This window comes from Apostichopus japonicus, chromosome 21, assembly GCF_037975245.1.
Source record: "Apostichopus japonicus isolate 1M-3 chromosome 21, ASM3797524v1, whole genome shotgun sequence".
NCBI lineage: Eukaryota > Metazoa > Echinodermata > Holothuroidea > Aspidochirotida > Stichopodidae > Apostichopus > Apostichopus japonicus.
In genome coordinates, this window is record NC_092581.1 from 2823489 (window position 1) to 2840994 (window position 17506).

The window sequence follows — 17506 nt, forward strand, 5'->3', positions numbered from 1 at the left end:
TGAACCTCAGACCTCTCAACAGGAGGTTCATCCGACCGGAGAGGTTCAGGATGGAGACTCTCACATCAATCCTCCACCTACTGCGCCCAGGGATGTGGGCATCCTCCGTCGATCTAAAGGATGCCTACCTACATATCCCCATCCGACTCGAGGACCAGCGGTTCCTCGCGTTCAGGTACAAGGCCATAGATTACCGCTTCACAGCGCTACCATTTGGCCTCTCCACGGCACCCAGGGTTTTCACCAGGGTAACAAGGGCGGTCCTGGCTCACCTCCGCCGAAACGGGGTAATGGTGTTCGCCTACCTAGACGATTGGTTAGTACTCGGCAACTCCCAACAAGGGGCTCTCGCCAGTACAAACGCCACCGTCTCCCTCCTGACGAAACTGGGGTGGTTAATCAATGTCGAGAAATCCAACCTCGTGCCCACTCAATCGATCATATACTTAGGGGCCCGTCTCGACCTCGCCAGCGGCATGGTCTACCCGACGGCCGAAAGAACGGCAAGCCTAGTGGCCACGGCCAGAAAAATACTAGGCAATCGGAATACCCCAGCGCTCACGTGGCAGCGCCTATTGGGGAAGATGGCGAGCTTCACAGACCTTCTAGACCTGTGCAGACTCAGAATGAGGCCGCTCCAGCGGCACCTCCTCAAACACTATGCCCCGGATCGGTCGTCGGCGGCAACGCCAATCCCACTTCCAACGGGGCTTCGCCCGTTTCTCACGTGGTGGGCAGAGTCGGACAGGATCGCGGCAGGGCGACCTTTCCGGAACCCAGCCCCTACAACGTCGATCACGACGGATGCCTCCCTCAGCGGCTGGGGAGCGGTATGGGGCACACACACAGTTGCCGGCGAATGGGCGGAGCCCGAGAGGGGTCTCCATATCAATATTTTAGAGACGGAAGCGGTCCTGAGGGCCGTACGTCACTGGGCAACCCACCTAACGGGCCACACTGTCACGGTCCGGTCAGACAACACCACGACCGTGGCGTATATCAACCGTCAAGGGGGCACTCGATCCCTGGCCCTCCTACGCAGGACATGGGACCTGCTCGTCCTCTGCGACTCCCTTCGGATCGGCCTACGGGCGTCCCACCTAGCAGGGAAAGACAATATACTGGCAGACGCACTGTCCAGGGGGTATCTAGACAATGGGGAATGGGAGCTCTCCCGAACGTGGTCCGACCACATATTCCACCTGTTCGGCAGGCCGTCCGTCGACATGTTCGCGACGGCCAAGAACGCCAAACTCCCGACGTTCTGCTCCAGATACCACGACCCGCAGGCCTGGAAGACCGACGCCCTAGTCGTCTCATGGGCGGGCCTCTCCATGTACGCCTTTCCCCCACTGGGATTACTCCGCAGAATTCTCACGATGCTTCGGGACGTGGAAGCGGACATGCTTTTGATCGCACCTTGCTGGCCCAATCAAGCATGGTTCCCACTCATCATCGAAATGCTGGTAGACCTACCATACAAATTCCCACCGGCCGCCAAGCTCCTCTCCCAACGGAGCGGCCACATAACCCACCCCGACATCACGAGCCTCCATCTAGCTGCGTGGAAACTCTCCGGCTCTCGCTCCAGACAGCGGGGTTTCCACCGGAGGTTGCGGACATTGCAGTGGATGCCCGCCGGCAGTCCACGGTTAAAACATACGATTCTAGACTGCACCGATACTATGTTTGGGCCGGGGACAACGCTGCTGATCCCGTGGAGGCCTCAGTAGACCAGGTGGCGGCCTTCCTACTCGAACTCTTCCGAGAAGGGAAGCAAATAAGTACAATTAGAAATTACCGCTCCGCAATAGCAGCGGTTCACAGCGGATTCTCGGATGGCTCCTCAGTAGGAACCAACCCGGTCCTCCGCCAGGTCTTAAGGGGCATGTTCCACAGACGCCCTCCCAGGCGCCGCCTGGCCCCGTCATGGGCCCTCCACGAGGTCCTGACGACCCTTGCGGGCTCTCCGTACGAGCCGTTACACAATGCTCCATTGGACAAACTAACACACAAAACTCTGTTTCTGATCGCGGCCGCCTCTGCCAGGCGCAGAAGCTGTCTCCACGCGCTCACCCTCCAACGGGGGTTCACGAGGTTCGAACCAGGAGGAGTCAGATTACTACCTGACCCTCACTTCCTCCCAAAGAACCAATCAGTAACCTTTACCCCGAACGAGATCTTCCTACCGAGTCTGTCACAAGCCTCGTCAATCGCGGAAGACAAGCGCTGGTGCCCTGTCCGAGCCCTTAAGTGGTACATAGAGAGGACCAAACAGCTACGTACCTCGGACAGGCTCTTCATTTTACCGCGGTCGCCCTACACCCCGGCCTCAAAGGACACCATTTCACGGTGGATGGCCGACTTAATTCGTGCCCACACCCAGCCTGGGGAACCCGTCCGGGCGCACGACGTCCGAGGCCACGCCACGTCCAGGGCGTGGTTCCGGGGGGTTCCCCTGGAAGATATTATGAAGGCGGCGGCCTGGAAGACCCCGTCTTCCTTTGTCGCCTGTTATCTCACAAACACCCCTGCCACGGAAGGGGATTTTGCCCGAGCGGCCCTAGGTCCGCCGCCCGCGAGATCCTCGACCCACCGCCAGGGCTCCTGTGTCACAAATGCATAGGTTATATGAGGTGAGGGAGTACGCGCTGTGAATTCCCCAAACCTTAACCGGTTTGTGAATTAACGAGCGACGTACTCACCTCATATAACATCCCGACCCGCCTCCCCACTATGGGGGACCTCGCGGACGGAACCATACAACCACGTCGGATACCCTCCTCGGATACTAGGGGAACTGGCCACGCAGATATGACCATGTGTCGGCCTTTCCCCCCAGGAATTTTCGAGGGATGTCGTGGGGTCCCGCCTACACCCACCGACGACCCACTCTGGACCCACTTCGGGCCCACTCAGGACCCACCTGTCACCCACACCAGCCCACCTAGGGCCTCTTCAGGTGAGAATGTTTTTGGTTGTATCCTCGGGGTTTCCGCCCCTTGGTCGATCCTCTCCCCCTTCTCCGTCCGGTGCCGCACCATTGCGGCCTGGAAATTACGGAAGGGAGATGGCCACACTTACATACAGACAAATTGCCAGATGCTAGAGCGAGGTTAATACGGTAATGCATAGGTTATATGAGGTGAGTACGTCGCTCGTTAATTCACAAACCGGTTAAGGTTTGGGGAATCTAGAACAATTTAAATGACGATGATTATCGGGGGAAAAAAGGTTCGTAGAATCTGATGCAAACTTCAGAAATTGGAGCTCTTTGGAATAGAAGAAAAGGCGACAGTATTTATTAATTATGATAATATATTATGATGATATATAAAAACTGAAGTAAGTCCTATGTGTTTTTGTTTTGTTCATATCCTGGAATATCAATCCACAATGCACTTCTGTTGATAGACTTGGTTATTCCTACTATATCTGGGTTTTTGCAGTATTGTCCTTGAAATTTTGACGTTGCAAGTTACGGATGGGTTGACGTTAATTAAGCTCTTCAGGAATGTCCTTTAGAAGTTATATATAGTGTGACTTTTGGTTAATTGGACTTGTGTACAAATAACAACAGTTTTGGTTTAATATGATAGTTAAAGTTATTGCACTTTAAAAGTGCAGATGTTGTGCACTTTACTGCAAAGTATGCACTCTCATCTCAAACCACTGAAGACGGTCTGGCAATTTGTACACTCACTACTGTGTTTACACCTTGTGTTGTGATGTTAATGTTGCAATCAAAAAGGATGTAAATACAAGTTTGCTTCAGGTGGAATAAAATAAATATCTATTTAATTGATAGTATCTATAACTTTAAAAAAAAATTACTAATTGTGAGGATCTATTTGAATCCCGCATTAATACTCGAGTCGCTCTCTTGATCGTCGTAAATGCCTCACAGAATCGGCATGGTAACGGAGGGAGATGGTGTACCCAAAGCTTTACGTGATGTCTGAGTGTTGACATTGATCTCCCATCGGGACTCGTATCCGCATGATGGATTCCATGTTTCTCCTCACCCATCTTCCTTTTAGCCTCTCAAATTCCGAGATGAATTATCTCAGTAATCTACGCGAGAGGTTGCTTGAACTCCGGCATCGAGAAACGGTAGCAACGACACCGAGTAAACTTTTCTAAATTTGCAGTGCCATCTACAACCTCATTAACAGGTTTGAGCAGTAATAATACTTTATACGCTCTGCTATAGCAGGCCGTCCGACGACGTGTACTGTCCACTTGATTTAACACTGTAGGCCGAATGATATCGTTAATTTGTCATACTGTACCCGACCGAAATATTTGAGTGCAGGTCACAGGTTTAATAGGCTGCTATTCGAAATATCCTTTGTTAAAAATAAAAGTCTCAGAGTTTACCCTTGGCTGAGCCCCCCGTAAGAAGTGTCATGTACAGTACACAATAGTGTGCTGTATGTACATACATGTATGTACTCCGATCTAGACAACATTCAATTAAGTGATCTATAATTCTTTAACACTGCACCCCACTGTCCCTTGTTGACCCACTGCTAGGAACCCACTCTCTGCCCACATTCTCCTCGTCAATTCACCTACTAGTGCTCTTCAATGTCTCTAACGCATGTCGTCATTCCATCAGATCTGCATAATTTTTCAATTCAATGGGTGCAACTTAAATATAAATTGCAGGAATGCTCCTTTATCAATTTTCTTATGACATCATGTTCAATAGTTAAGGCTAAATTTTATGTCCAACCCATTTGTTCCCCCAAAATGTGAAATTCTGAATATAGCTATGCCAGACAATCAATGAAGCAGATTTAGATAACCGTGTATTCCTGTATATTGATGATTAAGAAACGGGAGATGGGAATGCTTAAGCAGATGTCATTTAATGACTTTGCTCGCGTTCAATCTCCAAAAATGACGTTAACGACCTTGACCAATGTAAATGTAGATTTCGGCACCAAATGGGGATAAAACTTGGATATAATAAATATGTAGCTATTTTTAAATTATATTTCTTCCACTCCTATTGTATTTTTTGCATGATTCATCACATTTTTGTTTCTAAGTGTTGTGGATAGTTGTTGATTTGGGTATCCTTTTATAAATTCTCTTCTGCTAAATTGTGTTGTCATGCACTCTGTAACCTCAAATTTTGAATATTAGATTACCTAATATTAATGAAAATTAACACAAAAAATATTCTAATGAACAATCGATTTTGTGTATACTTTCATAAAAGTTACCAACAATTTGGATAAAGTGATTTGCAAAATCTCATGGCAACAAGTTAGTTGTAAAAGCTAGTTGTAATCATAGAGGTACAGTACTTACTGATTAACATTGAACACACTGTATACTAAAAAGTTCACTTGTATCTTACATGTCTCCTCTCCACCACTGCACTTATTTCCTTCCTCTCCATATATTGTATCTGCAATTTGTTTCTGTAACACTATGACAATCACACTCTACAATAGATGTGTTTAGGAAAGACTACACTGGTGATGGTAAATGTCAGGGGGGGAAAGGTTGGAGGGGGGGGGTTGCTGACTTCAGACAATTCACCAGTTTGTAAAGAGCAACAAGATACCAGTGTATGGAAATTACCTTGATTGTTGTTCTAAGCATTTAGGATGATAAATTTGGAAGCAGGGGCAGGGGAGGGACATGGGAGGGACAGGGGAGGGGGTCTCAATGTGGGAAATGACATAGCTAGGCTCTCAATGGATACACGTATATATACGTACTGCTTGTTGTCTGTAATCGTCAGCAAATCGAGAATCTTCTATTCTCCTAAAACACCTAGCTCAAGAACTGAAAAAAATTGGATTGAACCAAATCTGAGCCCAATGAATCAAATCGTCTAGGATTATATAGCATTATTTTGTAGACTTTCGAACGGTAGATTCAGTAGGTTGAGAATTAGCAAGGGGTACTAGCAAGGGTGCGGTGCAAAAGTATGGTTACCATGTATGCATATGGGAGACAGGTTAGTAGCAGCAGTCATAAATACTTCAAGCCAGTTTAGGCCTTAGATTTGGGGGTTTTACAGCGTGGATATGACTTAAATTGAGGCTTTTATCCTGCCTGAAAGAAAGTCGTTTTATATAATTATTCTTTATTCTTGTTAATACTTATAATTGGTAAGAGGGCTCCTCTGGAGAGCAGTGCTTTGGCACTGAGCAGGACTATCCTCATTAAAGATGACAATAATAATAAAAAAAATTAAAAAAAGGTCTGATGATGATTTGCTAACTTTATATATCTCTACATAGATTAGTATAATTATTTAAGTATCCACTGGATCTGTTAGGATATTAAAAATGATTTAATGTATAAACAAGTCCTATCATAGATTTTGTGTAGTAGTAAAGTCCTGTTGTAACAGCTGGGCATTTCCATCCACAAGAGACATATATATATATGGTTGTATATAGTGTTGCGCCGATATTACCAATATCGGTTTTGGCCGATATCCGATATTATCATCCCAATATCGGTCCGATACCGATACCGATACCGATATTTTTTAACAGACAAAATAAAGGCAAAACCGTACTTTCTAGTCATGCATACATTCACAAATAAATCTTCAAGTAAACAACAAAACATGGTGTTTTGTTTTCCTTTTGTCCTAAGTTGAAAAGAATGACTTTTTTCCTGATTTTGAAAAAGAGAATTATAATTGAAATCCAACCAGAATCTTTTTCACTGCAGCGCTGCACGCGATAATAAAATGGACGCAGTAAATGTGAGCCTTAACATCGTAAAGACTTACAAGTAGCTATAGTGTTAACGTATGCTTGCAAAATTGCATCTTAATTAGGTTACGAACTGTCGATCACAATGTAAAAATGATAATTTATTGAGTTTATACTCAATGTACAACTTATTCACTTGACCGTATAGAGAAGAAAAAAACTGAAAATCAGTAGAGAAATGACCAATTGTGTACGGAAAGTAAGGTGGTACACCTTTCAAATATTACGAAAGATCGAACAAAACACTTTCGAAAAATTCACGCAAAACTGGCATATCGTACTAAATGCAACTAATGTCATGTAAACAAGGCTCTAGTGCATCCATTTATGAATATACCGTAAGACCACATCTGTTTTTAAGCGGGGGAAAAAAGAAAGTATTTTCTAGAATTTCCAAAAATACGGAAAAAATAATATCCTACCATAGTTAATTGTATAGCAAATAGCCTAACCACCTCGGCGGTTACGGATCTCACGTAACTGAAAAGTTCCCTGGCAACTTGCCAAACAATGTTAACAAACAGGTGTTACACAGGGCATGAGCTTACAGTGTGTTTGGGAAGGTACCTGGGAAAATTCGCAGCACATGTACGGCGGTAGTTGGGTATAGGGTTAAACACCGCAGTTGTAAAAATGTACGCATTGTGCACGCTATTCATTGTTAGGCAGTCTAGAGACAGGGCTTTGCTGAACGTTGTTTGTTTCATAATATCGGAAGTTTTGTAAGTTGCACTTTTTAAAGATTGAAAGACAGATTAAATCTCTTTTCATTTTATAACATAATATAGCTACTCCAACTTGTCATTTTAAAATTTTCATCTGTTTCGTGACAATTTAAATAAGAAAATTATTTTGCATACTCAACTGCGATTTTTTTTTATCGCCAGACACGCAAAAAAAAGCCAATTTTTCGGGGCTTTATCCCCCAGGATCCCCACAAGGGGTTCTACCCCATGACCCCACCAAGGCCCTAAGGCGGGTCCCTGGACACTACGCCTTTATGCTCGCGTGCTCGGCGTGTTCGCTGGGCGAACACCGGCGGGAAATCGGCAGTGTGTTCGCGGAAAATTAAAAGTGCAGTTATGCATCATGTTCAAGGTTTTCACGGAGGCCTTTGAGAAAATGAATGGTTAGTACAGTACAGTGTATACATGCTGCACTAATGCTATGTGTAGGCCAAGGTTCACGAAGGTCATTGGTTATATTCGCGCGCCGTAGACTTGTTTTAGAGGTTACGGAGGGTCAGGTTTCCATGGATATTAATCGAAAATGAATAAGAGTTTAACTGACGCTAAAGAAATGGATCGTCTTGGGCAGATTAACAAATCATTGCAAGTATAAATAAGTAGCTCTGCTGTGAAAAAAAAGTTCAATATCGGCTTGCTGTTATCGGCAATTAGGCAAAATTTTACCGATACCGATATGCTGCCGATATTGCAAATATCGGCCGATACCGATATTGAAAACGATTATCGGCGCAACACTAGTTGTATATATGTAAAGTAGGTACTGTTAAATACTTGCTCTCTGTTAGTAATGGATCCCCACAAATGCATTCCCATGTACACTTGTGAAGATTGACAGGTTTACCTGTCATATACAGCTAGCCTGCTACAGTATGCACGAGTCTTATCCACAGTCGTCTGCCACAGCTGCGACGACGCTACTCATGTGTTCAATTTATGAGCAGCACATTGAATCCGCTGGGAAAATTCATAGTACCTCACTATTTTTACCTTTAAAAGCTGTCTACAGTTATGTTTATTAGCCAGAAATATTAAGAAAGAAAAAAGAAAATCTCATAAATATGTATTTGTAAAGTTAATTAAAAGGTGTGAAAGTCAAATAGTTTATAAGTTTTTACTCCGTATGTAACATGAATCTCTGTGGTTTTATAACATTAAATACATAAATTTTGATGACAAAAATTGATTTTTTTTTTTTAAATATTTTTTTTTTCGTTTTCAAAGTAAAAAAAATAAGGAATAATTTGGTAAATTTTTAGGGAGGTAAATTTTGAAGCAAGGCCAGGTTACTGGTAGTGCTAGTTAAGCCTATATTGATTTTGTTTGCTACAAGTTTTGCCATTACAGGTAAAAGGAAATTAATTATTTTTCTTGTTCCTTGGGGAGAAGCAAGAGCGAAAAATTCACCTCACATGTGTGATTAAACACACGCAACAATTTAATGTGAAGATTTGAGGAATCTCTCTGGACTGCTGTAGTCAGTTCTGTGTGATTTATGGTGTCATGTCTACTCTGTAATATGGCAGCTTAAAAGTGCCATCAAGAAAAGAATACCTTGCCCACAAATAAATTGACATTTTTGCAGCAAAATGTCAAGATAGCAAGAAAAAAAATTGACAGAGTTTTAAACTGTTGTCTTCTTAAATAATTTACTGAAAATTTTTGAAATGGCAACTTATTACATTTCATTTTTTTAACAATTTTATGAAAATTGTCAACTTAATTATGGTTAGATATTGTCATCTTGATGGCACTTTAATCTACCGTACTGTACAGATTCACAGACACGAAAAATGAAGGTTGATGCAGTATGTAAAGAAGTGGTTGAATATGTTCTTCAAGAGTGAAAGTCAGGAGATGAAGAGGAATCAGGATGGGTAGCGTTGAGAGTGGGAAGGGAGATGGGAGGAAGGGTAGGGTTGAGAGTGGGTAGGAAGATGGGAGGAAGGGTAGGGTGGAGAGTGGGAAGCAGGGTGGGAGGAAGGGTGGGGTTGAGAGTGGTAAGGGGGGCTTAGAGAAGGAATGGAGAAGAGTTAGCATGGTGAACAGTGGTTAGGACATTTACAGAATTTCTAGAAGCAATGTAGTTCAAGTATTTGGTCACTTATTAAGTGTGATAATTAACCTCCTCCTGCAAATTTACCAGTAATTAATCAATTAAATTCTTACTTACCTGTCTCCTCACAACAAATGCACCACTGGATCATATTTATACACAATATATACCAATAAGCCTATTAATTCTTTCAGCATAAGGGAGTTCATAGTTACAACTACACAAGACAGGACACCAACCTACAGTCCCTACATTTACCTGAGAATATAAAACACTTTCCAGTAAAGAACTTACAAGAGGAATTTATAAGGTTTTATAGAAATTCAAAGTGAAAGGTTGTTGATCAAAGTGTAACCTAAACTTATATGAAAAGAAAAACAAAAGGAGAAGGAGAAGAAGAAACGAAGAAGGCAAAGAAAATAAATTTCAAAAAAACCTCACAGTTCAGCACTGATATAAAAAACTACCTTGTTGTTATTAATTGATCTTTTCTCACAAGATAAGATCTTCTTATTAAAAACCTTGAGGGATTTATAAGGTTATATTGAATATGATGTGAAAGATCATTTCAAAAAATGCAATAAAAAATAACAAAATAGAATAACTCCAAAAAAAAACAACATATGAAAACATGAAAATCAATGTTATATAGCTACTTGCACATATGATATCACATTGACATCCACTATGTATTCTGGTTGCCATGGTGAATGTTGTTTAATATCAAGGAAAAGGAACATCCATGATATCAATATGTATCGCACCAATACTCCTTCTGTGATAGTTTCTACGCAATATTTGTGAGAACATTTTTAATATTCTTTCATTTTTTAATGATATTACATATATACGATCATATTCAGTCACCTCACTACTGATGGGTCGTACGGTACAGTACCTCACGCTTCAGCAGAACGATCTGTCCCCCCCCCCTCTTTATGATGGATGGACTCGAATGTTTGACCTTCACAGTAATTTTAAGCTCGATTAAACTCTGTTAAAAATTAACATTTATGTCGCAAATATGACGAAGAACCTAGCAACACGTACGTTGACGGTTTGAATGTGCGGTAAAGTCGTTGAAGTATGTGTTGTTGATTAACTATCTTCATACCTTAATATTTGGGGTACGCACAGTATGATACAGGAAAAGAATAGATATGATAAATTATCATCATAGACCATGAAGTTTAAGGGTTTCTCATTTCTGCGCTGTACTTCTGTCACATGATAATGTCTGTCTGTAGAAGTTAGCGACAGTCTGTGTCTCTCCCCCAAGATCAAACAATAGTTCAAGATGGCAGACATGACATACATTTAGGCGTAACCCAGTAACTGAGAATTTTCTTCTATTTTTGCTTGTTGAAGTTGACAAGGAGGAGATCGATGATGTATCATTGTTCGCCAAATGATAGTATTGTTTATAGAGTATTCATAGCATCATCTTAATTAACTGCGCATTTATACACAACCATATAGCACAAGGCTAATATACTGTAGGCTTTGGGTGGTAAGTCTCACAGAAAAGGCAAAATCTTATGAACTCTTTGATTGATATAGTACATTACCTACCTGCTGATGATTTATTGCCTTAAAAATTACCATCATTCTGTGGACATGCCCTCATAAATATTCATAGAATACAGAACAACTTGTTGGTCAGCGGTTTCCTGGGTGGCGGAGATGCTCCTCTTTCTTCGATTCACTTTTTTAGTGTAATATTCTGATGTTACATCAGTATTGAGTGTTTCCTAGCTATAATCTGTGTTTATTTCTGTTTGTATCGTTCAGTATTTGATTGATAATTCTAAATATATAACTTGCATAAATTTGTCATACATATACAGTGTGCAGAATCAACTGTATTCTCAACAGCTGCGAGTGGCCCTGTTTTTAAAACATTTTTTTTAAGCCTCAGATAAGGTATGTGCAATTATTCATGAATCCTCTCATTCTTAAGAGGGCAAGGGACAGTTATGAATGATCCACAAAGCAATTGCCATGTACTGTGGGGAATTTGCATTCACCACATAACTGTACTGTAGACATATATCTTAAACGCTATGGAATAACGTGTTTATACATATCAATGTAGCTCTGCATCGGTGGTATTGAGCACTATACTGCTATTAATACTGAAATTAATACACTACGTATAAATATATATATTATATACATGTATACACAAAGATATTTTTCTTGCATATTTGAAAATAAGTAAAAAGTCCAACTCTAGCCATGTTGTTGTAAACAAATTTTATCAATATTTTATAATAACTATAGGCTGGAACTAAACTAACATTATTGAGCAAAACACATGCATACAGTGGATGCGGTTGAGAGCACAATAGTATCATTGTGTACGTACACAGATATGCCATTTAATATGCCAACATTCTGTATGTATATATTTATGATGGTAGGTTGAGTAGCTCAATACTAGGTGTGTATTACTTTCTGTTGTAACTAGAAACAACAATGGAAGCTAACTAGGATTTTCTTCAACAAATTTGAAAGACAATTTTTTTTTTCAGATACCGATCTATTTATCTACATTAAGCTCACTGACATGCAATACTGGTGTAGTATTGTGTAATTTGTAGGGTTTATAATGTTTTTTGTTGAAAAGTTGTGAATTTAATACTTGTGTCAAAATTGCATCTTTCAGTACTTTTTTTTTTTTTATTATAAATAAATGAAGAATTGAAAACTGGCTGGGAAGTAATAATCCAATTTATCCCCCCATCTATAACCATTGTCAATTGAGTATAAAGATTATTATTTTACTTTAAAGGGTTTGCTATAATTTTTTCTCTTGATTTATTAGAACTTGAGAACTGCATTCATCTATATCTACCCCTCCCTGCTGCTTTTCCTTCCAAATCCGCCACAATTCTGAATTTTAAGCCATGGTAATAGATGAGATTTGTCCATCGGCTCGAATTCTGTGCAGTAATAATAATAATAATAAATACTACTTATAAAGCGCCTCCCAAAAATCTCGAAGCGCTGTACAATGAAAAGAAAGTCAAAAACTGTACTGTACTGTATTGTACTGACAATACTGTACTGTATTGTCAGTACAATACAGTACAGTACTGTACAGTACTGTACAGTACTGTACTGTACTGTACAGTACTGTACAGTACTGTACAGTACTGTACAGTACTGTATTGTACTGTACAATACTGTACTGTACAGTACAGTACTGTACAGTACTGTATTGTACAGTACAGTACTGTACAGTACTGTACTGTACAATACAGTACTGTACAGTACTGTACAGTACTGTACAGTACAGTACAGTTTGCTACATATTTGTCATTGTTTTTTTTCTTCTAATTTTTGCATGCATGTATACATATATCCGTCTGTCTTTTTCGTTAACCTTTAACCATCGAACAGTGATCGTAACTGTCCTACACGATACCCTTTACAAAGAAATCCCATGAAAAATGCATACTTGTATAAACATGGTCCATTTGTAAGATTTCCAGAGGTAATGAGGCATCCGAGGTTGGAAAGGATATTTCATTGAGTGGCTTTTTAATGTCCGATACAAATTTGAAGCAGTTCATCACGGAACCAGGAGGCAATTACACTTACGAGCGGTGGTTGATAATAAAACCCGACGCCTTGATTTATATCGGCCGGTGTACCACATAATTATTGGACCCTGTTAGCCCCCTTCAAGTGGCTGGAGACTCGTCCATAAAAATGACATGTTGGCTGTCATGGAGAATTGATGGCTTCGTTCCGGTCATGGCCTCCCTCCCACCCCCTCCCCCCTCGCCGAATCGACACTATCGATTTATAAACGCAGACTTCGGAAGAGTTTCCCCGAGCGTGAAGTATTTTCTTTGAATGTATACATTGGCAATCATTAAACAAAATTGGAGAATCGTGCATTATGGGATAGCCTTCATCTTTCGTAGATATTTCAAACGGTGCGAGTCAGATCGGTGACCGACATCTGTAAAAAGATTCAAGGTGATTGATTTTATAGCTAAATTGTTGATCGATGGAAATTTAGAATTTATTTCAAGACTCGACTGGTTGGAGACTTATTGGAAATAGTTTGAGACTGCAGTAGGAAACAACACATGTATCTATCAGCAGTTTATTGCAATTGGTAGAAACAAGGGGACTGGTCTGTTGAAACTTTGTAAGTGATGCAGTACTGATGGACAAAATAGGGAACGCAACTTGTCAAAGGTTCCTTGAGTTTACGAGCTTCAAAGTGTGAATGTATTTGGAAATGTTACAAAATGGATATTGTCCAGTCCACTACAGTAGTAGACTAAAGCACAGCTTAAAGGTCTACCGACACCTTTGAACTACATCGTCCTAATCACTCTAAATTAGAAATCATGAAAATAGCTGCAAAATCCATCAAAGATTGACCATAAAGATTGACCAGATTTTCTGAATTCTAGTTTTCTTTATGAATAAACATTAGCTTATCATGCACATTGCTGATGTGAAGGGAGTGACCAGCTTAATTTTCTGTTATGTTATCCCTCTGTTTTCGCAACCTTATTTTCAAGGACACTGAACACAGGTTTGTGGCTTAAGGCGATTTTTTGAAATATTTTACTGTCTCCTTTTGGAAAGAGGAACACATGATTCAAATGATATTTGCGGGCTTGCTATTAAGGGTTAACTGATTACGGCCTAAAATGAGAAATTTTGGATGAGCGCAACAGTCCATCATAGTTTGCACATATTTAATGAGTTTGCCAGCTTTATCAAAACTTCAATTGTGTATATCTTGGAAACGAACAGAGCTCTTCGAAACATTTCAACAGAGTTTGAATGAGATTATTGCACACAACAGATGTACTGAGGATGAACAGAACTAGCATTGTTCGATACAGGTGACAAATGCCTACAGTGGAATTACGACCTTCCTCGAACCTCTGGACATAACCAGCATCCATAGCCTAGTGTTTAGGGTGGCCGCATATAAAACAGGAGGCCCAGGTTTGAGTCCCGGTGGAGGCTGAAAGATTTTTCACTGTTCTGGATTTTCCAACTCACTACAATTTCAATTTTATACATACACACATATCTCTTTCTCTCTGTATATATATGTATATATTATATACATATAGTATATGTGTTACAAGCCTTCTTAAATAATTAATTACCATCAGTAGGTTGGAAAACAGCTCAAACTCATTGCTATAAAATCATTTGCATGTTCTTTACCACAGGGTATTCTACAAATACTGTAGTTAACAGACCCGTATCATGAATAACTCAAATGTTCATGTTACTGTGCTTATCAAATACTATAGTCATACTGTATATGTGAAAGCACTGTATCCATCCAATGCAGCAAAGTACTGTGAATGACACACAGAGGGTAAATGATTCTAAAGCATTTTGCAGATGATATTGACTCAATATGAGAAGAGCCATTGTACATACATATAACTGTTTGCTGCTTTTTTTTTCTATTTTGGAAATGTCTCTAATTTTGATGCAAACTATTGTTTACTATAAGAGGCGTTCAGTCCCGCGTCAGCAGTAGCAAAATTAATGTATTAATGAAAACTCTCATTTCTGCTGCCGTGTCTGGGGATCTCACCAGCACTTTGGCAAACACATCAAATGATCAAAGTTGTCGGTTATTAATTTATGGCGTCGTCTACGACATACAGTACTTGTTTGCATTTTCCCTCCCCTCTTTTATTTTCATTTCTGACAAAAGTATATATATCGATAAAAACGAGTTGTGTAAGTCATTTTGTAGACTCGCTGTAAAACATTGCACTTACTGTATTCTTTAAGAGGGCTGTGGTAAATAGTAAATATATCAATAATTCAAATTGTTCTTTATAGTCATGATAATGGCTAAATACCAACCATGTTTTCAAATTGATGAAACCTCAGTTTTGTGAAAGCATGGTAGGAAAATTAGGACCAATTTGGATGTTTCTGTCTAAATTTTTGTTGTTGTTGTTTTGTTTCATTACAGGAAGAGGAGATGGAGACATTTAAATCTGATGCGAAGAGAGAAGCCAAGATGGACGCTGAACTGAAAGAACTGAAGAAGGAGAACGAAGATTTGAGAGACTACATCCTTCAACTGCAGGGAGAGGTCTACGGAGCCAGACTCGCTGCTAAATACCTCGATAAGGAACTCGCTGGAAGGTCCGTCTTGGTTTAGTGTATTCATGAGATGGAATATTTACTTTGCTCCTCCCTTACCTGTCTCCCCACAACCTTACCACCTCGTTCAACCGCGCCTAGAAGGAACTGGTAACCTTTTAACACTGCACGCCCTCTATGACCGGCTCCCCCAGTCAATGCCCTTCCTTCTCATGCTACCATCCAAAGTGCTATGATTGTGCGTTTTTCGTCTGATTTCCCTGTTCGGTTCCCTGTACAGAACAGTAGCCAAGGATCTTAGTTTTTTTCCAATCTTGGATACTGAAGTGTTCACAAGCGTCACAGCCTGATCAGTATCCTTTTTTTACTTAAAAAGGGGGGTTTTTATAGCCGTTGGGTTGGAATAAAGTGCCTTAATACCATCGTTTCGCTATCTGGAAAAGGTGGAATATCTTGCATGACATTTCAACAGTCTTTTATTGTGACAAAAAATTTCGGAAAAATAAATTGTAAAATGTTTTACAATGTCTATAACAGAGAGAGAACAGAATTCAGTACATACCCTCAGCACCAATGAGAATTCAATGGAGCTGCAGCTCTGTGCAAAATATCTAGAAAATAGATCTGATGGAACTGTCTGTGTTTTACTTTGTTCCTCGCTTACCTGTCTCCCCACAATCTTATATGGATATATTTACTGTATATCTAGTTCATTGATACGGTGAAACTCCGGTACTTTTAATTCCAAAAGAGACAGTCTTTGAAAGAAGAGTGTTTCATACATCAAGAAAGAAATGACTGTATTTTGGAGGATGTAATGTGCTCTGTTTATCAAAGACACTGATTCATTCCTCCGAAAATTCAGCTTGTGAACATTATCTATCGATCATAAATCTACCAAGGTTTTCTCATTAGGTCATCTGATCGTCCGAAATAGGTCATTTGGAAGAAAAAAAATGTGGGACTGAAATCTAAATAAAAGTTGTGCCAATGAGTGTGTTCGCTATAAATAGGTTGATTATCTGTCAGGCATGGTCTGAGAATATTTTGTTGGGTTTCCCGACCAAAAAAAGTTTAGTCGTCTCGGATGGTGTAATAGATAGTCGATAATAATCTGCCATTAAGTGCTTGGTTGAAAGGCATGAAGATTGCGATGTGTAGAAGAAAACGTCTCTCGTTAGTTAGATTTTTGCCTGTCATGCAAACTATAGCACTGAGCAAAAGTAATTAACATGATGCAGTTGTTTTTATTTTTGTTTGGCATGCTTTGATTGTTGCCTTCTTTTAGATTACTAATTGGTTTGAAGAAAGAAAAAATGTACAAAAACACAACAACAACAAAAACAAAACAGAAATCAATTAATATCAAACTTGTTGCAACAATTTTTTTTTACTTTGTCACTCTCATATATTCGTTCATATTTCTAAAGATTTTCTAAATTCACATTTCTTATTTTTGTCATTTATTATCAAATATTACACAAATTTGATATGGAGGGTTTCTTACGGTCTCGAGGGCCTCTTCCAAGGCCACTTTACCACTTCCTTACCAGGAAATAATGTTACAATTGTATGCAAGGAGTCGGATCCCAGAAGTAGATGAAATTCCATCTCGAAATAGATTTCTTCAAAAGTTGTATAAACTTCTTCTCCAAAATAATCACTTGGGAATTGATGATATGAATTTATTATAATCTTTAAACTTGCAAGTGGAAAGTTTTTCCTCAGATTTTGGGAACAAGTGTTTGAAAAGTTGTGATGTTTGAAGCCTAATAGGATAAATTTGTAAAAGGATAAATTTGTAACAAAATTACAAAACTGGGGGTGACTTTCTG

At 40.2% G+C, this 17506-nt stretch overlaps 1 protein-coding gene across 3 annotated transcripts in view; it reads left to right on the forward strand.

Moving 5' to 3' along the window:
* Nucleotides 1-17506, forward strand: part of LOC139962610 (Golgi-associated PDZ and coiled-coil motif-containing protein-like) — an 82891-nt gene that overhangs the window by 27537 nt on the left and 37848 nt on the right. For all 3 annotated transcript variants that reach the window (XM_071962746.1, XM_071962747.1, XM_071962748.1), the window contains exon 3: nucleotides 15538-15713. In XM_071962746.1, the coding sequence (XP_071818847.1) occupies nucleotides 15538-15713 (176 nt within the window). The remainder of the gene's footprint in view (nucleotides 1-15537; nucleotides 15714-17506) is intronic.